This window comes from Phragmites australis, chromosome 8, assembly GCF_958298935.1.
Source record: "Phragmites australis chromosome 8, lpPhrAust1.1, whole genome shotgun sequence".
NCBI lineage: Eukaryota > Viridiplantae > Streptophyta > Magnoliopsida > Poales > Poaceae > Phragmites > Phragmites australis.
In genome coordinates this window covers 18,425,859-18,445,492 of record NC_084928.1, presented here as the reverse complement: position 1 = coordinate 18,445,492, position 19,634 = coordinate 18,425,859, and the positions used below count along the sequence as shown (strand labels likewise).

The 19,634-nt window shown below is 42.5% G+C and overlaps 1 protein-coding gene and 1 long non-coding RNA gene across 5 annotated transcripts; both read right to left on the bottom strand.

The window, feature by feature from the left end:
- Positions 1-9,901: 9,901 nt before the first annotated feature.
- LOC133926724 (G-type lectin S-receptor-like serine/threonine-protein kinase SD2-5) lies at positions 9,902-14,533 on the bottom strand. Of its 3 annotated transcripts, none has more exons than XM_062372772.1 (3): positions 14,353-14,533; positions 13,253-13,343; positions 9,902-12,641 (listed from the first exon to the last, which is right to left on the bottom strand). In XM_062372772.1, the coding sequence occupies exon 3, from the start codon at positions 12,639-12,641 to the stop codon at positions 10,104-10,106; it is 2,538 nt and encodes an 845-aa protein (XP_062228756.1). In that variant the 5' UTR covers positions 13,253-13,343; positions 14,353-14,533; the 3' UTR covers positions 9,902-10,103. The 3 variants fall into 3 exon arrangements, with proteins under 3 accessions (XP_062228756.1, XP_062228755.1, XP_062228757.1); XM_062372771.1 differs by having other exon boundaries at positions 13,253-13,339; XM_062372773.1 differs by having other exon boundaries at positions 13,253-13,301.
- A 1,447-nt stretch (positions 14,534-15,980) lies between these two features.
- On the bottom strand, positions 15,981-17,600 carry LOC133925870 (uncharacterized). 2 transcript variants are annotated; one of them, XR_009911028.1, is made up of 3 exons: positions 17,272-17,600; positions 16,419-16,745; positions 15,981-16,333 (listed from the first exon to the last, which is right to left on the bottom strand). It is a non-coding gene; the product is annotated as an uncharacterized LOC133925870 (long non-coding RNA). The 2 variants fall into 2 exon arrangements; XR_009911027.1 differs by having other exon boundaries at positions 15,981-16,745.
- Positions 17,601-19,634: the final 2,034 nt, after the last annotated feature.

The window sequence follows — 19,634 nt, the reverse complement described above, 5'->3', positions numbered from 1 at the left end:
ATCTATTTCGTAAGAAATTGTTGAGACACCTCTTCACCCCCCTCTAGTCATCACTTTAGGTTCTACAATTGGTATCAGAGCTAGTTTGATCACTTGTTGACCTTAACCGGCTTTGTGATTCGTAGGCGACATGTAGAGAAGTGGGAAGATTCTGCTATTTGATAGCTATGTTTTTTCGTATTGGAAGGTGCGCATGGGGGCTTATCTCTTATGCCAAGGAAGTGCAATTTGGGAGGTTGTTGATTCCAACTATGAGATTTCTCCTGCTCGCACGACTCAGGTTTAAATCGAATAGTATGAGGCTAACAGCAAGACCAAAAATATTTTGTTCACAAGCCTAGATCGGAATGAGTTTGACATAGTTCAGCACCTCTGTACTGCCCGAGAGATCTGGACTATGAGTGTCTTTCATGAAGGCACTAATCAGATTAAGGCCATACACCAAAGCACATACAATCAAGAATATCAAATATTTTTGCAAGGCCCCAGAGATCTTTGGATGCCATGTTTGCTTGCTTTGATGGAATTGTTAGTAATCTTAGAGCAACTGGTGTTTTGCCCTATTCTGACCATGAGAGAGTGATTAAGCTTCTATATGCTCTAGATTATAGCATATGGGACTGAAGATCTCGAGCATCGAAGAGTCACAAAGTTATGATATGTTAACTTGAGATGAACTCTTCAGCAAGTTTAAGTCTACCGAGATAGCCAAGACTGCTCGGATTGGTCTCGGAAACCCCCTGTCTTAGAATATAGTGTTGGTTTCCGAACCTAACGATGGCAACCATACTGGAGTTGGTGTTTCTTGTGCCAACACTTTATTTGGTGGTTTTGCTTTGTCTTCCTTGGTCTTTATCATAGAGGAGCAGATTGATGTGCTTGATGATGATGATCTTGCACTGATCGTGAAGAAATTCACCCAGAGGAGGGGCAGTTCCCGTACCTACTTTGAGTGTGGTAACACTACCCACTTCAAGGTAGACTATCCCAAACTCAAGAAGAAGGAAGACCGCGACTACGACTATGACAAGCACAAGAAGAAAAACAAGAAACCCTTCTTCAAGAAGAAGCATGACAAGATGGCCAAGTAGGCGGCCAAGACGACTTCTAGGCATTCATGGCAGCTCTCAGCGACATCAACACCTCTTCAAGCAAGGAGGATAAATCACAAATGAAGAGCAAGAAGAAAGCCAAGGACCTCACATGCCTCTGCTTCATGGAGGGTGACAACAACGACAGCAACTCTGAGCTTGATCTCTCCGAGGTATTACCTTTCTATGATCAGCTTCCCATCCAAGTCGATACCTTGAATGATGTTCTTGTTAGCCAGGATAGGTTACTTAAGAAAGCATTGCATGAGTTGAAGGAGCTTAGACCTAAGTATGAGTCTGTTTCTTCTGAGCTTGCATTCCTTGAGACCTCTGAGAAGAAGGCTCTTGAGGAGGAGTCTCGGTCCACTCTCTTATGTGCTTGCAAGAATTTCCCTTTGCTTGTAAAGGATGTTGAACTGAAAGCCAAGCACATTAAGGAATTGGAATCTAAATTGGAGAGTGTTGAGAGTTCGAAGGATGTGCATCCAAATTGTTTCACCTGCACCATCTTTCAAAACAAACTCAGCTGGGTTAGAGGGCAATCTGAGAAGCTTTTGGTCTAGAATGAGTATCTCCTTTCTCTAGTGGAGAAATGCTCAGAGGGCAAGGGCAAAATGAACTTGATCTTGGCCAAGACCAAGATGTGTACCGATAAGGCGGGTTTGGCTCTTGGGTTGGATTTTGAGAGGGTGGCTTACAATAAGGAGAGTAAGATTGTTCATCACAACTACTACCCTAGAAGCTGAGAAGTCCAAAATCAATACCACATCACAAACCATCAAGAAACCCATTCCACAACCCACAAAGAAGAAGCTCACATCAAAACCCAAGAGAGCTCCATAGCCCAAGATGAGAGAGATTGTGAGTGAGCCCTGAGTGACCGGCATTCGAGTTCCTGAGAGACGCTACCACTGCACCTACTTCCTGAGAGAGAGTCATTTAGTTGGATTTTGCTTTCGCCATAAGAGAGATGAGCAGCGTGAGTAGGAGTGGAGCACCCGAAACATGTACCGCCCCTCTGTTGGTTTACATGAGCCTTTTCCTTGCTTCCACTCATGAGTCCATAGTGCTTTTCAGTATCATCCTAGAGGTTTGGGCAAATACCAACCTCATATCGAAGTTGAAATAGCACATGAATTTTTTGTATTGCCAATAGAAAGAGACGAGCATAATGAATGATGGGACTGACAATCTGAAGGCGATTAAGCTTGGGCTGCTCGCTGTGCTTCTCATGAAGAACATATTATTAACTCAGTACAACTTCTATAAAACTATCTGTATGAACTAGGATAAGCGATATTGTCAATGGTTCATGGTATATGTATCTTTGATTCATCTAGTTGAAGAACAGTTATTTATAAATAAGTTAATTGTACAAATTATTACAAACTCAAAGCAATGGATTAGTAATATGCGGATAGTCTGCAGATTTTTTCAGAGTCTTTGCAAAAGTGCGAACACTCCACAGAAATCTATGGATACTCTGGAGATTTCAGGGAAAACTCAAGTATGCTCCTATGCAATTCAATGTGGATCAAATCCACGAATTACCTAGCACTAGTTGTTGTATTCTAACCGATTTCACCAAGTACCTGCAACTCAAAGCTCACAAGAAAGTAGATCGAGCAATATGCACAAATATTGAGTAATAACTCAAAAACAACAAAAATAAAAGAGGAGACACGTGATTTGTTTCCCGAAGTTCGGACACCTCCTCAAGAGGTTTCTACGTCTCCATTAAGGGGCTCGGTCACACTTTAGTCAGGTCTCTCTCAACCCTTATCCTCTCCAAGCTTGATCACACTTGAGCTTGGCTTCCACTCTTGATTTCTTCCTTTGTGGAGGCAAAATTGAAGCCTTCACAAACTTCCCGTGGCACACCACAACCTTGGGTGCTCGTCGATGACACCTAACCGCCTAGGGGATTGGATCATCAAGAGTAACAAACACTTCACGAAACTTCTTGCCGATGAACTTGAGTGCTCAAGAATGAGAGTTATGCTCACTTGCTCTCAATCTTCTAATCTCTCAACCCAACTCACTTTTCTTCTCAAATCTCACACTTAAATAGAGTGGGGAGAGGCACAAATGGCTTTGGCTTTGAGGTATTTTTGTGGAGGCACCAGCAGCCCTCAAAGGAAGGGGTGAGGGGGTATAAATACTCAACCCCCCCCCCCCCAAAAAAAAACTAGTCGTTACACCTGAGAAATGCGGACACTTCGCAAAACTGCGGACTCTCCACAAAAAGGTGCGGACACTCCGCAGTTCCCAGTTAACCCCAAAACTAGCCATTGGACCTAGAATTTACAAACCCTCCGCAAATATGTGCGGACTCTCAGTAGTTAACAAAACAACACAGCTGACCTTCTGAAAAACAGCGATAACTTTTGATCCCAAAATCCGATTTCAACGATTTTAGACCCTATGGAAAGCTTATTCAGAGGCCTACGCATACCAACTGAATTCATGATATTAAATCTATAGGATCAAACTAGGAACTCTTCAAAACCCAATTTGAACACTTCTACACTTTCAGTACTAAGCTCCTAAAGCGAACTATCACTTTGGTTTTGGTTAGAAACTCTTGAGCATTGAGACACGATAATTAGCTCTATGTTACATCTCTCTTAATAGTGTGGCATACCTATACTCAAATCAAAGATAAAACTTGATTAAATAATATTTGAGACTTCGAATACCTTCGAGTACCGCTTCTTTCTTTCAAACTTTGAGGGTTTCCAACTTCCATATAATCTTCACTTCATCTCTTCTTGATTCTTCATATGATTGATGCGAATCATTCATAGCTTCCCATGGCCTCACACGGTCGATTAGCGCAAAGCCTTCACTCGCTCTTCACCACTGCCTTGGTCCTTCGACGCCAAGCCATTTGCTTGCCCTTCACCACGGATGGTCCATCGCAGCCGAGTCTTGCTTGCCCTTCACTGTCTTGTTATAGAAAACCATTTTGTATCCGACATCTTCAATAAATTTACTTTATCATGTATGGAGTCCATTCTTTATTCTTCACTCTTGGCATATATGATTTCAATTCAATTTATGTCTTCCTATGGATCCTAACTCTAACTCACTCTCAAGCACAAAGCAAATAGATTAGTCCATAAAACTTAATCGATAACTTTATACCTTTAGTTATTTAGTCTTCACAAGTGACTTAGCCTTCATATTTATTGTCAATCTTTAAGCTTCTTCTTGTGAGATTACTAAGATCTCATGACTTTGATGCAATCCTTTGAACTCATGACATTCTTCAATGAATCCATACTTCATTTCTTATGCATCTCCTATGGAATAACCTAATAACAATTCTCAACATAATTGTTAGTCCATAAGTATTGTCATCACTTACTCGAGCATCACCTAAAGCTTATTGATCTTGATGCATATCTCTCATCCATGCATCACATATGAAATATCCTACTAACAATTCTTAACAATATAGTTAGTGCATAGGTATTATCATTAATTACTAAAATCATACATAAAAGCTAGATACACTTTTAAAAATACATGGTGCACGTTATGCATATTTGCAGATTTTTTTGTGTGTGATAGTAGTTCATCATCTTCAGTGCGTGGCAATAAAGCTGCTAGTCCTTTTCAATCATTTGGTAGCAAGTTGTCGGCAATTAAGTGAAAAAAATATGCTTCTTTTTATTGATATATGTTGGATATTTGTCGAATAATTGTACGAGGTTGGTTACGTATAGGACTTAGAGTTGTATTAACGGTATATAGTGGAATCCTAGTAGGACTCTAGTAGAATCCTAGTAGGATTGCTGTAACTAGGCCTCCTCATAAATATGAGAGGAGGACTGCTGTTTGTAACCATGATGACATAACGATAGGTTCGCAGGGGGCAGCAAGTCTACGGGAACCCCGGGAAGCGATCGGTGTAGCTAGTTGCGGAGGAGCGCCTGTAGTCATGCCCCGGGGATATAGGCTTCGGCTGAACCTCGCTAACAAACATCATGCCTCTAGTATCGTCTGTGATCATATGCATTATCTCGATAGATCCATCCGTTGCTTCCGTTGATGGCTAATTTCCTAACAAGTGGTATCAGAGCTATGATTGGATTGGACCTAGAGGCGGTACGTGGAAGATCATGCAGAGGCACGAGGATTATGCTTCTACAAGGCGTTGTGCCACACAAGGGTTGTGCGAGGCGGACACGACGCAAGGTGGAGCATGGCGATGGCCGGTGTGCGCAAGAGGCATGTACTACCGTGGCGGGTCGACATGAGCGTCGACGGAGGCTAAAGTTACTAGCCGGATGGCGTTGTCAAGGGCGACACGGATGATCATCGAAGGTGGCTGTGGGGCGAACGATCCGATGTGTTTAGAGACTTTGTGAGGTGAGATCGAGATTCGCGGTCCAATGTTAGATCATAGGCTTTCGACTCGGGAAGATCACAGAGTTAATGAACTGCATGTGAACCTGGCGCTGGTGGACTCCAAGATAAACACGAGGCGGCCAAAGTATACGGCTGGGGCAGGGTGCTACCAGGTGTTCGGTCGGACGGATCATGCATGGACTGATGTCCTGTTGGTGATCGATAAAGTTGCGCTGGCAGATTCCGTGTCGATCTTGAGTCTCGAGGATAGGTACGTGTTGCACGTGGTGCTGGTGGTTATCCGTGCACGTAGAGACTGAGAAGAACAGGGGATGGCTTGGGTTTCCTACTGGAGCATGGCTTGGTCGGCGGAATCAGACGGTCTTGGACGTGCTGGTATGGGACTCGATCTCAAGCGCGAGGACGCGAAGGAGCCCAGGTGGTTCGGTCCAATTTGGACTCAATGCATTTCGGCAACACGGTGTGTTGCAGACCACGACACGTGCGGTTGGCAGGTGATCGGCTAGAGTTTCTCACTTGGATGTTCGGTCATCGGTCTGCTGGTGTTCGCGATTGGATCAGAGTTCGGATTGGACACAGGGGCATCATGTGTGCGGGCTGGCCGAGCATGGATACATGCTGGTGTCGGTGGCTTGATCTGGTGTACCGAAGATCTGATGTGTGGGTTGACGCATGGTGGGCCGATGTGCACAGGACCATGTGGACTGGAGACCCGGTGACCTGCAGTGCTGAGTGTGGAGAAGTCCGCCTAGGAGGCTGTTGCGTGTGTGCTGGCTTGTTGGCCAGCCTGGTAGTGCAGGGCGCTCGGCCTGTGCGGTTGTTGGCTGAAGGTCGTGGCGCACGGAGATTGGACGACGATGGGCGGGTTCAGTGATGAATCCAGGTAGATAATTCATGGCAAAAGCAAATGTCTGGTATTCAGTGAGGGGAGATCAAAGTTTTAGTCAGGCATCGGATGGATCGGTGTACGAGTGACGATGTGTGTCGTACGGACGTGCACAAGGTGCGCAGGTGTTGGAGTGCGATAGCAGGTCGCAAACGCGAGGTACGTAGGTGCTGGAGCGCGACAGGAGGTTACAGATACTGATGAATGTTACAACAGGCGAAGGAGGAGAGGCAGTCGACTGGTTGGCCAGACCTCAGGTCAGTGTTGCAGTGCTCGGTGATGAGCATGGGCTATCGATGGTGTTTGGTTGTAGTGCACAAAGCGACTGATAAGAGTTCGACAGTGGTGGCCGGACAGTTTGCGGGCATATGACAAACAGTCCGAGGAAGGTTGACGGACAGTTCACTTGGAGGGTTAACATACCGTGGTGCAAGGTGGACATGCTGGTAGTGACAGGCCAGTCATACCGCGGGTAACAGAAATGATGAGACTGACAACAATGACATAGGAGCGTGAGGGCCAGTGGTGGTTATTTTCTATGGCGTGGCAACACATGGTGCGAGCTCAGGATGCAGGATGGCATCGGAGAGGGCTTGCATGTTTCCAAATCAGCAAGGGCGCAGATCGATTCGAGTTGTACTATGGGTCTCTAAAGTGTGGATCAATGGGCGTGAAGAAGCTTCAAGGGCTGAATTGGAAGGAAGTAAAGATTATGGAGATCTTTACTTGCAGCTGGAGTAATCTGGTTGGTCTGGGACTGCAAGAGGCTACGATGTAAGACGTCGGAGAATCGTAACCTAAACAGTCAGGTGAAAGAGCAATGCTAGTGTGACCATTTCTATGTATGGCTCGGAAAGCAACATTGGATTTCTCAGTATCAAGAAGCAGTCAATTGGGTGGATATGGGATTCAGTTGGTTTTTTCATGTGACGCCTAACAGGGAGTCTGGTGATTCTGGTTGTATCTACTTTTGTGACAACGCGGGCTACCATACTGTTGGAATAAGGTACTATCAAAATCAAGATTTATTATGGAGCTGTGTGCTTCAGGGAGTTAGGCATGTGTCAAAGCTAAGGAGGAATTTGATTTCGCTCAAAGAGGCTGTGTTGATAGAAGAGAAAGATGCTCAGTTACAGGTGGAGTCATGGAGCCTGGAGTTGCAGAGATAGCAGTGTCTCTAGAAGGCGGTGGGTTTGAGTGAACGTTTGAGTGAAACTCATTGAGCAGCTCTCGTTGAGCGGCAAAGGCGATAACTCAAGTCCGGTGTACAAGGAGGTTCGCGCATAACGGCTTCAAAGTGACAAATTTTCGTCAAGCTGGAGTTTGTTGGATATGTGTCGAATAATTGTACGAAGTTTGTTACGTATAGGACTTAGAGTTGTATTAGCGGTATATGGCGGAATCCTAGTAGAACTCTAGTAGAATCCTAGTAGGATTGCTGTAACTAGGTCTCCTCACAAATATAAGAGGAGGACCACTGTTTGTAACCATGATGGTATAGTGACAGGTTCGCAAGGGGTAGTAAGTCTACAGGAACCCCGGAAAGCGGCCAGTGTTGCTAGTTGGAGAGAAGCGCCTATAGTTATGCCTCGGGATGTAGGTTTCGGCTGAACCTCATTAACAAACATCGTGCCTCTGGTGTCGTCTGTGATCGTGTGCATCATCTCGGTAGATCAATCCATTGCTTCCGCTGATAGCTAATTTCCTAACAATATAAAAAGCTGCCAGCAATCATTTGGTGATTTGGATCGTATTCCTGATGCCCTTTCTGCTCCTGAGTCTTCTCCTTGCCTTTGAGAGAAGCCATTGAAGTGCCTCCTGCTTCAACAGCCTGTTACAAACTGAAAAGTTGCATCACGGTACTAGTAACCAATTGTATATAACTGTGAATGTATCACTGTCTTGCAAAATCCCTGCTATATTGAGTGCTTTTTGGTGCTTCATGACTGCGCTTATCTTTATGATCTCCTTGTATGCTGATTGAGGGAAATAATCTATTATCCGAGTTCAGGAATGCGGCAGACTGGCAGTTAAGTCTGAACATATAATTTGGTTTTGTCCAATATGAACTCCAGTTGTGTACAAAGAATTTGAGCCCCATGAAAAGTCGCCAAGTGATTGTTCTAAGGGAGCAACGCGAAACAAGGGATGTGAGAAATATGGACATAACTAGTGACACTGGCAACCATCATTGTGGTGAAAACTTGCCTGATATTTTGGTTTAAATAGTAATGCATTGAAGAAGAAATTGATATAGTTTATTCACTGTTCAGAAATTCCAGATTTAAACCAGAAAAATGTAATGCAGAAATTTGTTGTTAATCGTATGTGTGGCTTTTTTCTTCTTTTCTTTCAACATATATGTAGTTGTTAGGAGTGAAGTTCATCAGATTGTTCTCGTGGCAAACAGAACAGCTCTATCATCTTTTTGTAAAGCCGGTTAAAAGATGAACATTTTCTTTCACTAGGTTGGATGGTTTCACTGCATTGCAGGCCCGATCGAAATCTCGATCAATGTCAGAAACCACCTCCTGTATGTGGTGAAAGTATTATCACAGAATGCCATTTTTTCTGAATCATCATGGGAGCTGTTATATCAATGTCAGAAACCACCTCCTATATTTGCGAATGCACTTTATGTCATTATGTGGCAATTTTTCTCAAGAAGATCCCCTGATGTAACCAAGTGGTGACCGGCCAGCTTTCTGGTTTACACCGGTAAGGTACTTTTGTTGTTTTGTATTTTATCTTTGTTTTCTCATCCTTCACACAACATTTACGCTAGAAGTGTTAGTATGAAACATCATCAAAATCAGCCAGTTTTGCAGATCCTGGTAATCATCTGGAATTGTATCCCTGGTCACAACTACGACCACAAGATGCTCCAAATAAGGTACGAAATCTGGGAACAATTCTTTATAATATATAGATGCAAAAAATTTTGATCGACTTTTTATCTAAGGTGCACTTTCTATCTAGAGCGGATGAACCTGTGTTCCATATCCACACTAGCAACCACGCACGTACTATACACACGTGAAATCAATAATATTATGACTGAATCAAAAAATTAATAATAAAAAAATAATTGAAAAACAAAAGGTTGAGAATGCATCTCTAAAATTTCTCAATTTAAGATAGTGAAAACATACCTATCTTTACACAGGCAAAGGAATTGGCGCAAAAAAGAAAGAAGAGATCAAGGTTTAAAGTTGAATGCGAACATGCAAGACATAGGAGTTGATTAGTTGTTGGCTAGGGAGGGTATTAAGAAATATAATTACATTCCGTAATTACTGCAGTCCACCTACAAATTTGTGCCATATGATTTAGACTCATGAACAATAGATATTAAAAGCTCTGATATAACTCTTGCATTCTATATTTAATTATTATAAAAGATGTGATTGATTTTAGTTATTAGATATAGATAGAATAAAATAATAGTATATTAATACTTTTTAATGCTAATAGTATCTATTACCTGCACATTTTTAAATAATTGAGAGGGAAGAAGACAATGGACTAATTTTGATCGTGAGCCGTGTAAGACAAAAAAATTATTTAAATTAATCATAACTCGTTCATTTTATAGAAGTATAGATTTTCCATAATGTGGAACTAACACCTCAAATTATCAACAACCGATATGTACATGACCATGAACAGATGAACACCAAATCAATGGACCTTCCCCCAAAATTGAACATTATCCTAACTAAAACACAGCAATGCACATATAATTCATATCATCTGGGGCCAGAGAGCCGCACAGCAGAAAGTAAAGCATCACTGTTGTAGTCTGACATCCCAGACGACGTGCCCTCTTCGCTACTCGATTTGAAGGCATTTGCGTAGAGCCGGTGTCCAATTTGTGAAGACACCGGTGGCTGGGGCACGTCACACACGCCTTCCAGCATTTGGACGACCTTCGACATGGATGGTCTCTGATAGAAATCCTCATGAATGCACCACAGGGCAACCTTGATTGCGGTCTCAACTCGATCATCCTTGTCATTGTATTTTAGCTTGACATCATAGATATCCCGAAGATCGCCTTCTTCCAGTTTCTTGAAAGCGTACGAGGGGAAGTGAGCTTTCTCCGAGGTTTCCACAGGATCAAAGTTCTTCCTCCCGCTGATTATCTCAAGCAGAACCATCCCGTAGCTGTACACATCGCTCTTCTCTGAGATAGCGTAGTTGGTGATCCATTCAGGTGCAAGGTAGCCCCGCGTGCCTCTGAGGGTCGTGAAAACATGGCTCTGCTCCCTGGTCATCAACTTGGCAAGGCCAAAGTCAGACACCTTTGCATGGAAGTTCTCATCAAGTAGAACATTCTCGGGCTTGATATCACAGTGAATGATCTTTGACTCACAGTCCTGATGGAGGTATGCCAATCCCTTTGCCATTCCAAGTGCAATGTTAAACCTTGTGTCCCAGTCCAGCAGGGACGAATTCTCATTATTTTTGAAAATCCACCTATCCAGCGATCCTTTTGCCATGTACTCGTATGCAAGAAGCCTGTGTGTGCCCTCAGCACAAAAGCATCGGAGTTTGACAAGATGGATGTGGTGGATGCTGCCAATGATGGTCACCTCAGAACGGAATTCTTTCTTCCCTTGACCTATGCCCTCCAGCTTCTTTACAGCAATGCGACTGCCATCTGGCAGCTTACCAAGATACACGGATCCAAACCCTCCCTGGCCAAGCTTGCTTGAGAAGTTATTTGTTGCATCCTGGAGATCCCTGTAAGTGAGCCGCATCGGCGCTCCTGGTATCGTTTGTAGGAAGCCATCATCTTCTGATGAACCTTGCGAGGGTGGATGGCATCTCCTCCTTCGGTAAATGCAGAAACCAACATACACAAGGACCCCTATGATGGCCAAAGTTCCAACTACGATGACAACAATAATGATGGTGAGCCTACCACTGCCACTGTCACTCCCACCTTGACCTGAGCCACGGTAACTGCTTGATACCTTGATGAAAGATGCAAAACCACTCGTACCTCCATCTTTCTGTTGCAAGCTACCTATCTGGTTGAAAAGGAAGCAACTGCCTGAAGTTTGGTCAAAGAAAACTGCAACGCATGAGCAGTTACCCATGCAAGCAATCTGGCATCCTGTGAGGTTTGTCTTGGCCACAGGCGAGGTGAAGCTAGTGCCGACATACCCAACACCACTTTCCAGTTGAGCTAGCTGAAACTTGTCCTTCGAGTTGCACGGTGATATGACACCAGGGTTGCAGTTCGCATAGGAGCTAAGGGATGAAGGGCACTGGCACCCCGTCCCACTGTTGCAAATGGAGTATGGCTTGCAGTGGGCAGGCATGTCACATGAGTCCTGTGGAATTGTGATGAGGAGAGTACTCCTGCCATTCCCACTCTGCAGCATATAGAAGACAATTAACCCATCATTACCGAGGACAGCAGCCAGTGTGGTGTTAGCATCGCCCTGCTGTGCAATGACAAGCTGTGATAGAAGTAGCCCCGATTGATCATAGAACGACCAGGAACGTGAACTGAGGTTTGCAGAGTACATGTTATTGCCATTCTTGTTGAAGATCGTCCTGTTATCCTGCAGCGCAGACCAGTATGACTGGGGTGTCTGTAAGCCCGCATACAATATCATGTCGCCCGATTTGATCTGTAGTGTATAGGTCATGTTTTGTGTATTGGAATGGCTCGCCAGTTTCATCCCGTCGATGAAGCTCTGGCCAGACAGAAGTGTATCCGTTGGATAGCTGAAACTCTGCCACAGAGGAGAAGAGCTTTCCTTTCCAAGCACTAAAAGATTGCCAGAGTCCAGTAGCTGCATAGAGGTGGCCGCATTGCCGGAGATATTGGCAGTCCAAACAGTGGAGCCTCCAGATTGCAGGTAGGCATTCCCATCCTTGTCAAACACAAAGTTGTCTGAATGGGAAACTGGAGAGTTAGCATTAGCAGACCAGACAATAGAAGTGGTGGCCAGGTGGACGACCGCAAGCAGGTAGGATGTGCTGTCTGACACAATGCTGGTCACAAAACCAAAGCCAAAGGTGGAGCCATTGGAGAGAAGAAAGATCCCATTGTTATCAATGTAATCCATTTCCGAGCCATGGAAACCAGGCAGGAGAACTTGCTTTTGGGTACTGCTGCTGCACATTATCCAGAGATTGACTATCGCTAGCATCCATAGCATAATGGTGCATTTTGGATGGTTGTTATGATTGCCGCAAGCTTCCATGTGTACAAACGACAAGCCCTTCCAGTTAGCAATCTTCCACGACCCTCCACTCATTACTGTCATCTGAAGTGTTTAGAATGCGAACAATTAGAATCTCAGTTGGGAATGGAAATGTTGGAGTCTTAGACTACTACACTGAATCATACAGATTTGTAGGATGCATGTTGCGCCATTATTTCGACAGTTTATCTCACTAACGTGCAAGTAAATTCAGAAGTTAGCATGCCAAATCCTAAGGGAACTCAAACAACTTGCTCATAATTGCTGTGTATAGGATAATCAGAATGTATTGCAAGGTAGATGCTTTATTTTTCTTATGCAGAGCAGTCGTACGATGCAGGCTGATTACGAATTAAACAAAATTCCAAGAACACGAATTATCATGCAGATGGCAAATGTATCACAAAGTGACTATTGGATTATTGGAACTAGTCAGTTCTTTCGTTCAAGCAAAAAGGAATTAATTTACATTTTCTTCAAGACTTTCAGTGTGAACTAGTCAACTCTTGAGTACTATAACTTGAGCGCAAAAAAAGAGGTAAACTCCTGGACATGACATTCAGAATGAGACACTTTTGACTTTCGATCAAACATCTTAAAGAGACGACAAAAAGGATATGATCATATATAAAATTATTCACAAGAAAGGCTGGAAAGAGAACTCGGTATGCTACCTTAAGTGGGAGCGGCTGATCAAGCTTTCTATTGGCTTCTTGACCTCCTCTACGAACATTTGACAGTTCAGATTAGTCCCAGACAGACTGCCTTAAAAAACATATACAAAGAATGAGTAATGGCAAATTGCCAATGAACAACAATTAACAACTCAAATAAGGAAAAAGGGCCATTTCCCTAAAGCAATCAGAATGAAGGTATTGATCAGGGCGTCTGCAACCAAATTCCCACCAAAAAGCGTCAAAACAATAGATTATAGAGTATTGGCATCAGCTCCTTTTGACTAACAGCAAAGTGAGCACGACTTTCAGAGCAAAAGTATGCCCCCTGGTGACCATTGACCGGGACTGTTGTGACTATCAGAGCATTAGCCAGGGCCAAATGTGTTGCCTTTGTTTATAGAGGTAATAGTATGTGCAGTAACACCTAACATTCCACCAAGGTTTATCCTCTTATCTTCTCCCAAATGCTCTTTCTCGAGAACAGGTTTTCAAACTGCTTTCTTGTTTCCCTCTTTATCTTTTCTTCTACCCTGCACCACGAATTAGTCCAAAAGCAAAGTACGACGTTGAATTCTCCCTCCTAAAGAAAAAAATTCAGTTCATTTGGACATATGCATACTCATTCACCATATTATCCTTTTTTTTTTTTGCTGCAACTGTCAATTACTGCAAGAATTGGACCCAGATGAACCTAATACCTATTAATAATGCAATAACGTAGCTCTCGAGCGTGTTCGAGAAAAAAACTTGGATTTTGGAAATCACAGCACGAGCATATGAAATTCGTCTCACTTTCTCTCACAAAGAAGAGGGGGCTTGTCTTTGTCTGGTCCTGCAGCCTGGAAAGCGTACTCAATTGCAGCGGAAAGTACACCAAAAGGTGGATCCTTGTGAGCAAGAAAAGGATTCTCTTGCTCCAAGAACCACACCGAAGTGAGTCAAGTGACCAAAGCCAAGAAATTAAGCATGCGAAACGCCTAAATCCAAAAGGCCAAAAGAAAGTTCGAAGAGGATAAACGAAAAGGAACAAACAGAAAATCAAGTAGAGGGAGAGCGAGCAAGCAGAGCAGGGGAGGAGAGCAGAGCAGAGCGGTCACCTCTCGGCCGGAAGATGGGAAGCGGCGAGGCGAGGGCCTCCTGGAAAAAGATTTGATGGGATCCGTTCGAGTGAGGAGTGGGGACCTGTTGAGAGGCCTACAGAGGAAGAGAAGAGGAGGGAGCGATGAAGCCGTAGTCGTAGTGAGTGGGAGAGGTGGCGGAGGGCGAGCGACTAGTTGTTGGGTGGTGGGAAGCAGTAACGAGCGGAGGCCGAGGGGAGCGAGCGGTGGATGCACACGGATGGATAGATTGATGGGTGACGCTCGAGTGGTGATTGTTTGCGACTAGTTTAATCGCTAGCCCTGGGGCTGGGCTGATTTCATTTGTTTAGCGTGCACGGCCACACTTAGCGTGCACGGCCACACCGCGAACAACAGATGGATCGGCGCAACTGCGACGCAATACAGGATAGTACGTCTTTGAGATATGAATTCTCTAGGAGATAAACTACGTACACTATTCGTGATTTGTCTGTTGCATCGAATTTCTAGATCTTCTAAACTGTGCTACTGTCACGTGCTTACTTAGTAGGAGTACTATTCTCGTCGCACAACTCTTTGAAAAACCATCCTTGTACCCTTAGATTTGAATGCACCAATTAGTCATAAGGCTAGTTAGGAGGTGCGGAGCTTCGATTAGCTCAGTTAATGGGATGTGCGAGTCTACCGGATTGGAGTCTGGGTTTTTTTTGACAGTAAGCTTTTGAAAATGTAGGAATAGAAAAAATACAGGATTAGAGTTGTCTGGTATTTATAATTCCCTAGGAATTTAAAATACATGAATGTTTTTAGTAAAACGTTTGGATACGATATAGAATAAACATAGGAATTTGAAGAGATATAAAGACAAATTGAAGTTTCCTAATGTCCAACCTCTTGCTTATTTTCCTTTAGAATTAGACTATAGGAAAGCAATTCATTCGAATTTTTCCTTTCCTTTTCTTTCCTACATTCAAATGACTCAATGGGAAAAAATCTTTAGAAATTAGTAAATCCTACAAAATTATTTAAGAATCCTCTGTTCCAAAAGGGGCCTTGGTCAGCTTGAATTCATGTGCTTTCTTATTGATATGTGTTGTCACCTAGTTCACAATCAAATTAGTAAACCTTTTGTTCGAGTTTTTTTTAAGTTAAAAGTATATCTATTTGGAGCTATAACAGTGAAGTCCTACTCGAATTGTGTGTTCCAAGAGCAGGCAATGTGTCCCGGGGCTGTTGCTGCTACTGCAAGTGGATAGACGGTTAGATTAGATGGTCCTGTTTGGCACAACGTTTTTTTAGAAGTTGGCTACCATGAGAATCTGTTAGTTGGAGAAGCAAATCATTTGGTAGTCCTGCTTTTTCATGACTTATTGTCTGTTTTAAGTGTGAAAAGACTAGAATACCCCTAAGAAGTACAGTGGCTTATTTGTTGCTGGTTTAGTAGAGGCATTGATATGTCGTTACTTTTTGACATTTTTTTAAAGACAACTTTAATGACAATATTAGTAAGGAAATTTGAGAAGAAATTCTACATTCTATGTTGGCACAAATAATTATCACACATCTCACATTATGCAAATGGTATGTGCATGAAAAATAAATGAGTTACCAAATACATGATTTGTTAATTCATTGTACATCATCAATCAGTCAAAGGCTTGGTTCATGTTTCTGAAATACACTCAACTGTACATTGACACTATGTGAAAAACATATGTACACAAATATACAAATATCTGAAAGACACTATGAAAAACCTATATACAATACTTTGAAATACACTCTAAACTTTGAAAAAACATTAGCACTGCAAAAACTTGTTAAAGTGTCCCCATGCTAAACAACCCATCATCCATGATATATGAACACTTCACATGACACCAATATTGACTACTACGGTCGAAGCACAGTTTCTCCATCCAACGCCTTCTACCAGTTGACTACCTTCGATCCAACAACCTCAGGCTATTTTCGCCCCCTAGAAGTCCATCTCCGGGTTCTGTGATGAGAAAGTTCAATCACTTGTCGGAAGGACCATCTGCTTCTGACGTTGGTCAAACTACGAAGTGATTTAAAAAATTTACCTCAGCTGATGATACTTTTCTGACCAGAACAAAAACATTCAGATATCTGCTGAGAGCTAATAATTATTCAACATATTAATTTCAGTGCGAAGCACTAAGCCGGGGAAGAAACTTCTATGAGGCCCGCGCGCGAAGGACCCGGCGAGACCCCATCCGCGCCGTGCACGCTCGATCGCACGGCGCGCGCATGCGGGCCTACGTGCGCACGGGCACGTGTCGCGGCGCGGCGGGGGTCTACGTGAAAGACCCGGCCTCACAAAATTTTCTTCCCTAAGCCGGTGCGTCCCTTCTCAGTGCTTTGCTCTGGTTCTTTGTCTTTCCATGTGCCTGCTTCAGAGAAGGCATTACCTCTTGTCATGTTTTAGCATTCCCAACTCATGGTTACATATATTAAGTACAATGAGCATGTATGATTTCATTTAAGAAGCTTCCAACTCAGTTGCTATCTTCAAAAGAAAGTACAGTGCCACGATTGAAATGAATCTAGTCGTGCAGACAAGGACATTCTACAATTCCAGTAGCATCTGACGTTCAGTTCATCAGTGATGTAATCCAAATCTCTGTCAAATCGATACAATGATGCATCTTGATATTGAATCATTCCAAAATCAAATGATACACCAAATGGAATGAAATCAGCATCTATGTTTCACTGTCTAGTCTAGTATTACGAGCTAATCGAGGATTAATTTCTCGATTGCGCCAGTTCATGTCCAACTCTTGTAGCATGCAGATTCACTAAATAAGCAAGCTAATGGCCCTGAGTAAGTTATTAGAAACCAGGCAAAGCAGATCTGATGACAATCCAAGGAGAATCAAGAAATCGAGAAAATCCAAGGACCAATCTGCTCACCGCCGAGTGATGCACAGTTGCTTCTCGCCGCTGCGCGTGGGCTCGATGCAGGTCCAGAGCTGCGGAGATCTGGGCTTCTCCGATCGAGACGAGCTCCCCGGCCAGAGGAGATGGCAACGTGGCGGATGAAGCCGGCGAGGCTCGCTGTGGACTCGCCCGTTGCGGCAAGCAGGAAGCGGTAAACTGACTGGTGGGCACGTGCGCGAGGTGGGTGGTGGCGCTGGGCAATGGAGAAGGGACACCGGTCGGTGGAGATGGGCGGCACCGGGTGGTGGAGATGGATGGTGCTGGGTGCTGGAGCTTTGAAGCGAGCGGGAGCTACTACGTGATCTTCCTCGTCGTCGCCCGCGCACGGTTCACAAATGCGTCGATAACCGTCTAAAAATCGCGGTTACCGATCTTCTCGATTCGGTCCGGTATTAAAAGCAGAACGGTAACTGAATTTGAATTTAAAAAATTCGAAAAAAAAAAATCTAAAACAATAAAAGAAAATCTAAAAAAACTAGACACTATTCTAAGACCTTTTGTGAAAAACTTTTTCAAAAATAATGTCGTTTGTATCGTATTCTATAGGGGGAAGTTTGAAAAAAATGAAAAAAATTGAAACGTACAGCTCAATTATTAACTCATATTAAGGAAAAGTGTAACATACAAACACATATTTTTCTTGTGTAAAACGTATTTTAAAAGAATCTTTAAAATTGATTTCACTTTATTTAGAGTTTTATTAATTTCTCTATGATTTTTACAAAGTTCACTAGCATAAAGTGAATATGTTAAGAAATATCACTGTAATTAACTTTTTCATGTCTACTATTATTTTTTCTACGTAAATAATAGTATAAATAAGCTAATGAAAGTAGTTTCACTAATTTTTAGGTGTGATGGGTCAGTTATGAATTAATCTAGTAGCAACACATTTACACAATCATGCATGTTACAATAACTAATTCATGAGTTTATGTATTTTTAAAAGACATAGGATCATGTAAGAAGACTAAACCAATTAGTTTCATGATTTTTGGATTAGCAAAGAGTAAACTATGCATTTAACTTGGTTTAACAAATACAATTTCTCACAGAAAATTTTGAACTTTTTTATGAGTATAAATACTTTTATCATGTATATCATGTTACAAGGAAACCAACAAAATTTGTTTCACTTGATTTGAAGCTCAGATGAATTAGTTATTGATTTTACAAGATTGAGATAATTTTTAGGTTTTTTGTTGAACTTCACTGAAAATCAAGAAAACCGCTCGATAAATCGAGAAAACGGAGTGGTTACCGAGAAATGCGCGAACACAATTGATTAATCATAATATAGTTAATAGAATTAATATATTTATTAAATATATATTTTAATATGTCTTATAGATACAATAAAAAAGAAGTCATTAAAGCCAGTACAAAGAGAAAAAATAAATTAAATTTATCCTATATATTTTTTATATAATCAGATAGGATAGATTTCTATACAATCATGTATAACTCTTTACAAACTTTTTATAGAGTTTAAGATTATCAAAATTAAGATTCAAAGCAAAAAGTTATGCCCAAATATGACGTGACAAAATGCTAAAAATAAACATGCTAAATAATTCGATGTATACTAGGATTGTTATATAGGATAATTCGACGTTTATAAAAATGAACACGCCAGAAGCTCCGACGTTCACAAGAAGTTCTCATTGGACCATTTTTTTAGAGAGTCTGTAAAATAGCTCGGTTAGCATCATATGCACGTAGGATGTTCCGGCGTTTAAAGAAAACATCACTCTAGACCTTCTAGCTTTCATGAAAAATATGACCGTTGGAGCAATGGCTAGTTCACGGGGTTAAGCATATACCTCTCCAACTCGGTCATTTAAGTTAGCTAGAGTAAAGAAAAGCTCACAGACACTTGAGTAGACATCCAACATACCGAAATGCTAAAAGTGATCATCCAAGACAATTAGCAAAAGATTGAAAAGTGATTAGTGCTATGAAGCCTAGAGAGTTCTTGCTAAGTATTGCTGGCTAGAGAGGGAGTCAAGAAGTGATCTTATCTTATACCAAGTGGTACGCATGTGTCTTAAAGTCTTGGCGACTCACCGTCGTCGTGAGCCTTAATGGCTCAAGCTTGTCAACCCTTTGGCTTAGTGTGAAGTGACGATAAGAAGTTTGTACGGGGATGTGAAGACCCTTGCTTTGGTGGTTCAAGCTCCGAAGTGAAGATAACGACAAGTGATCGGAAGAGAGACATGTGATGGGGCTTGCCTTTGTGGCTTGGTGACTCAATCTACTTGAGACCTAGGTGACTCAAGGGTCGTGACCGGGTGCCGATCGAGAGTAATAGCCTAGGTGGCTGCTCCAACGTTATC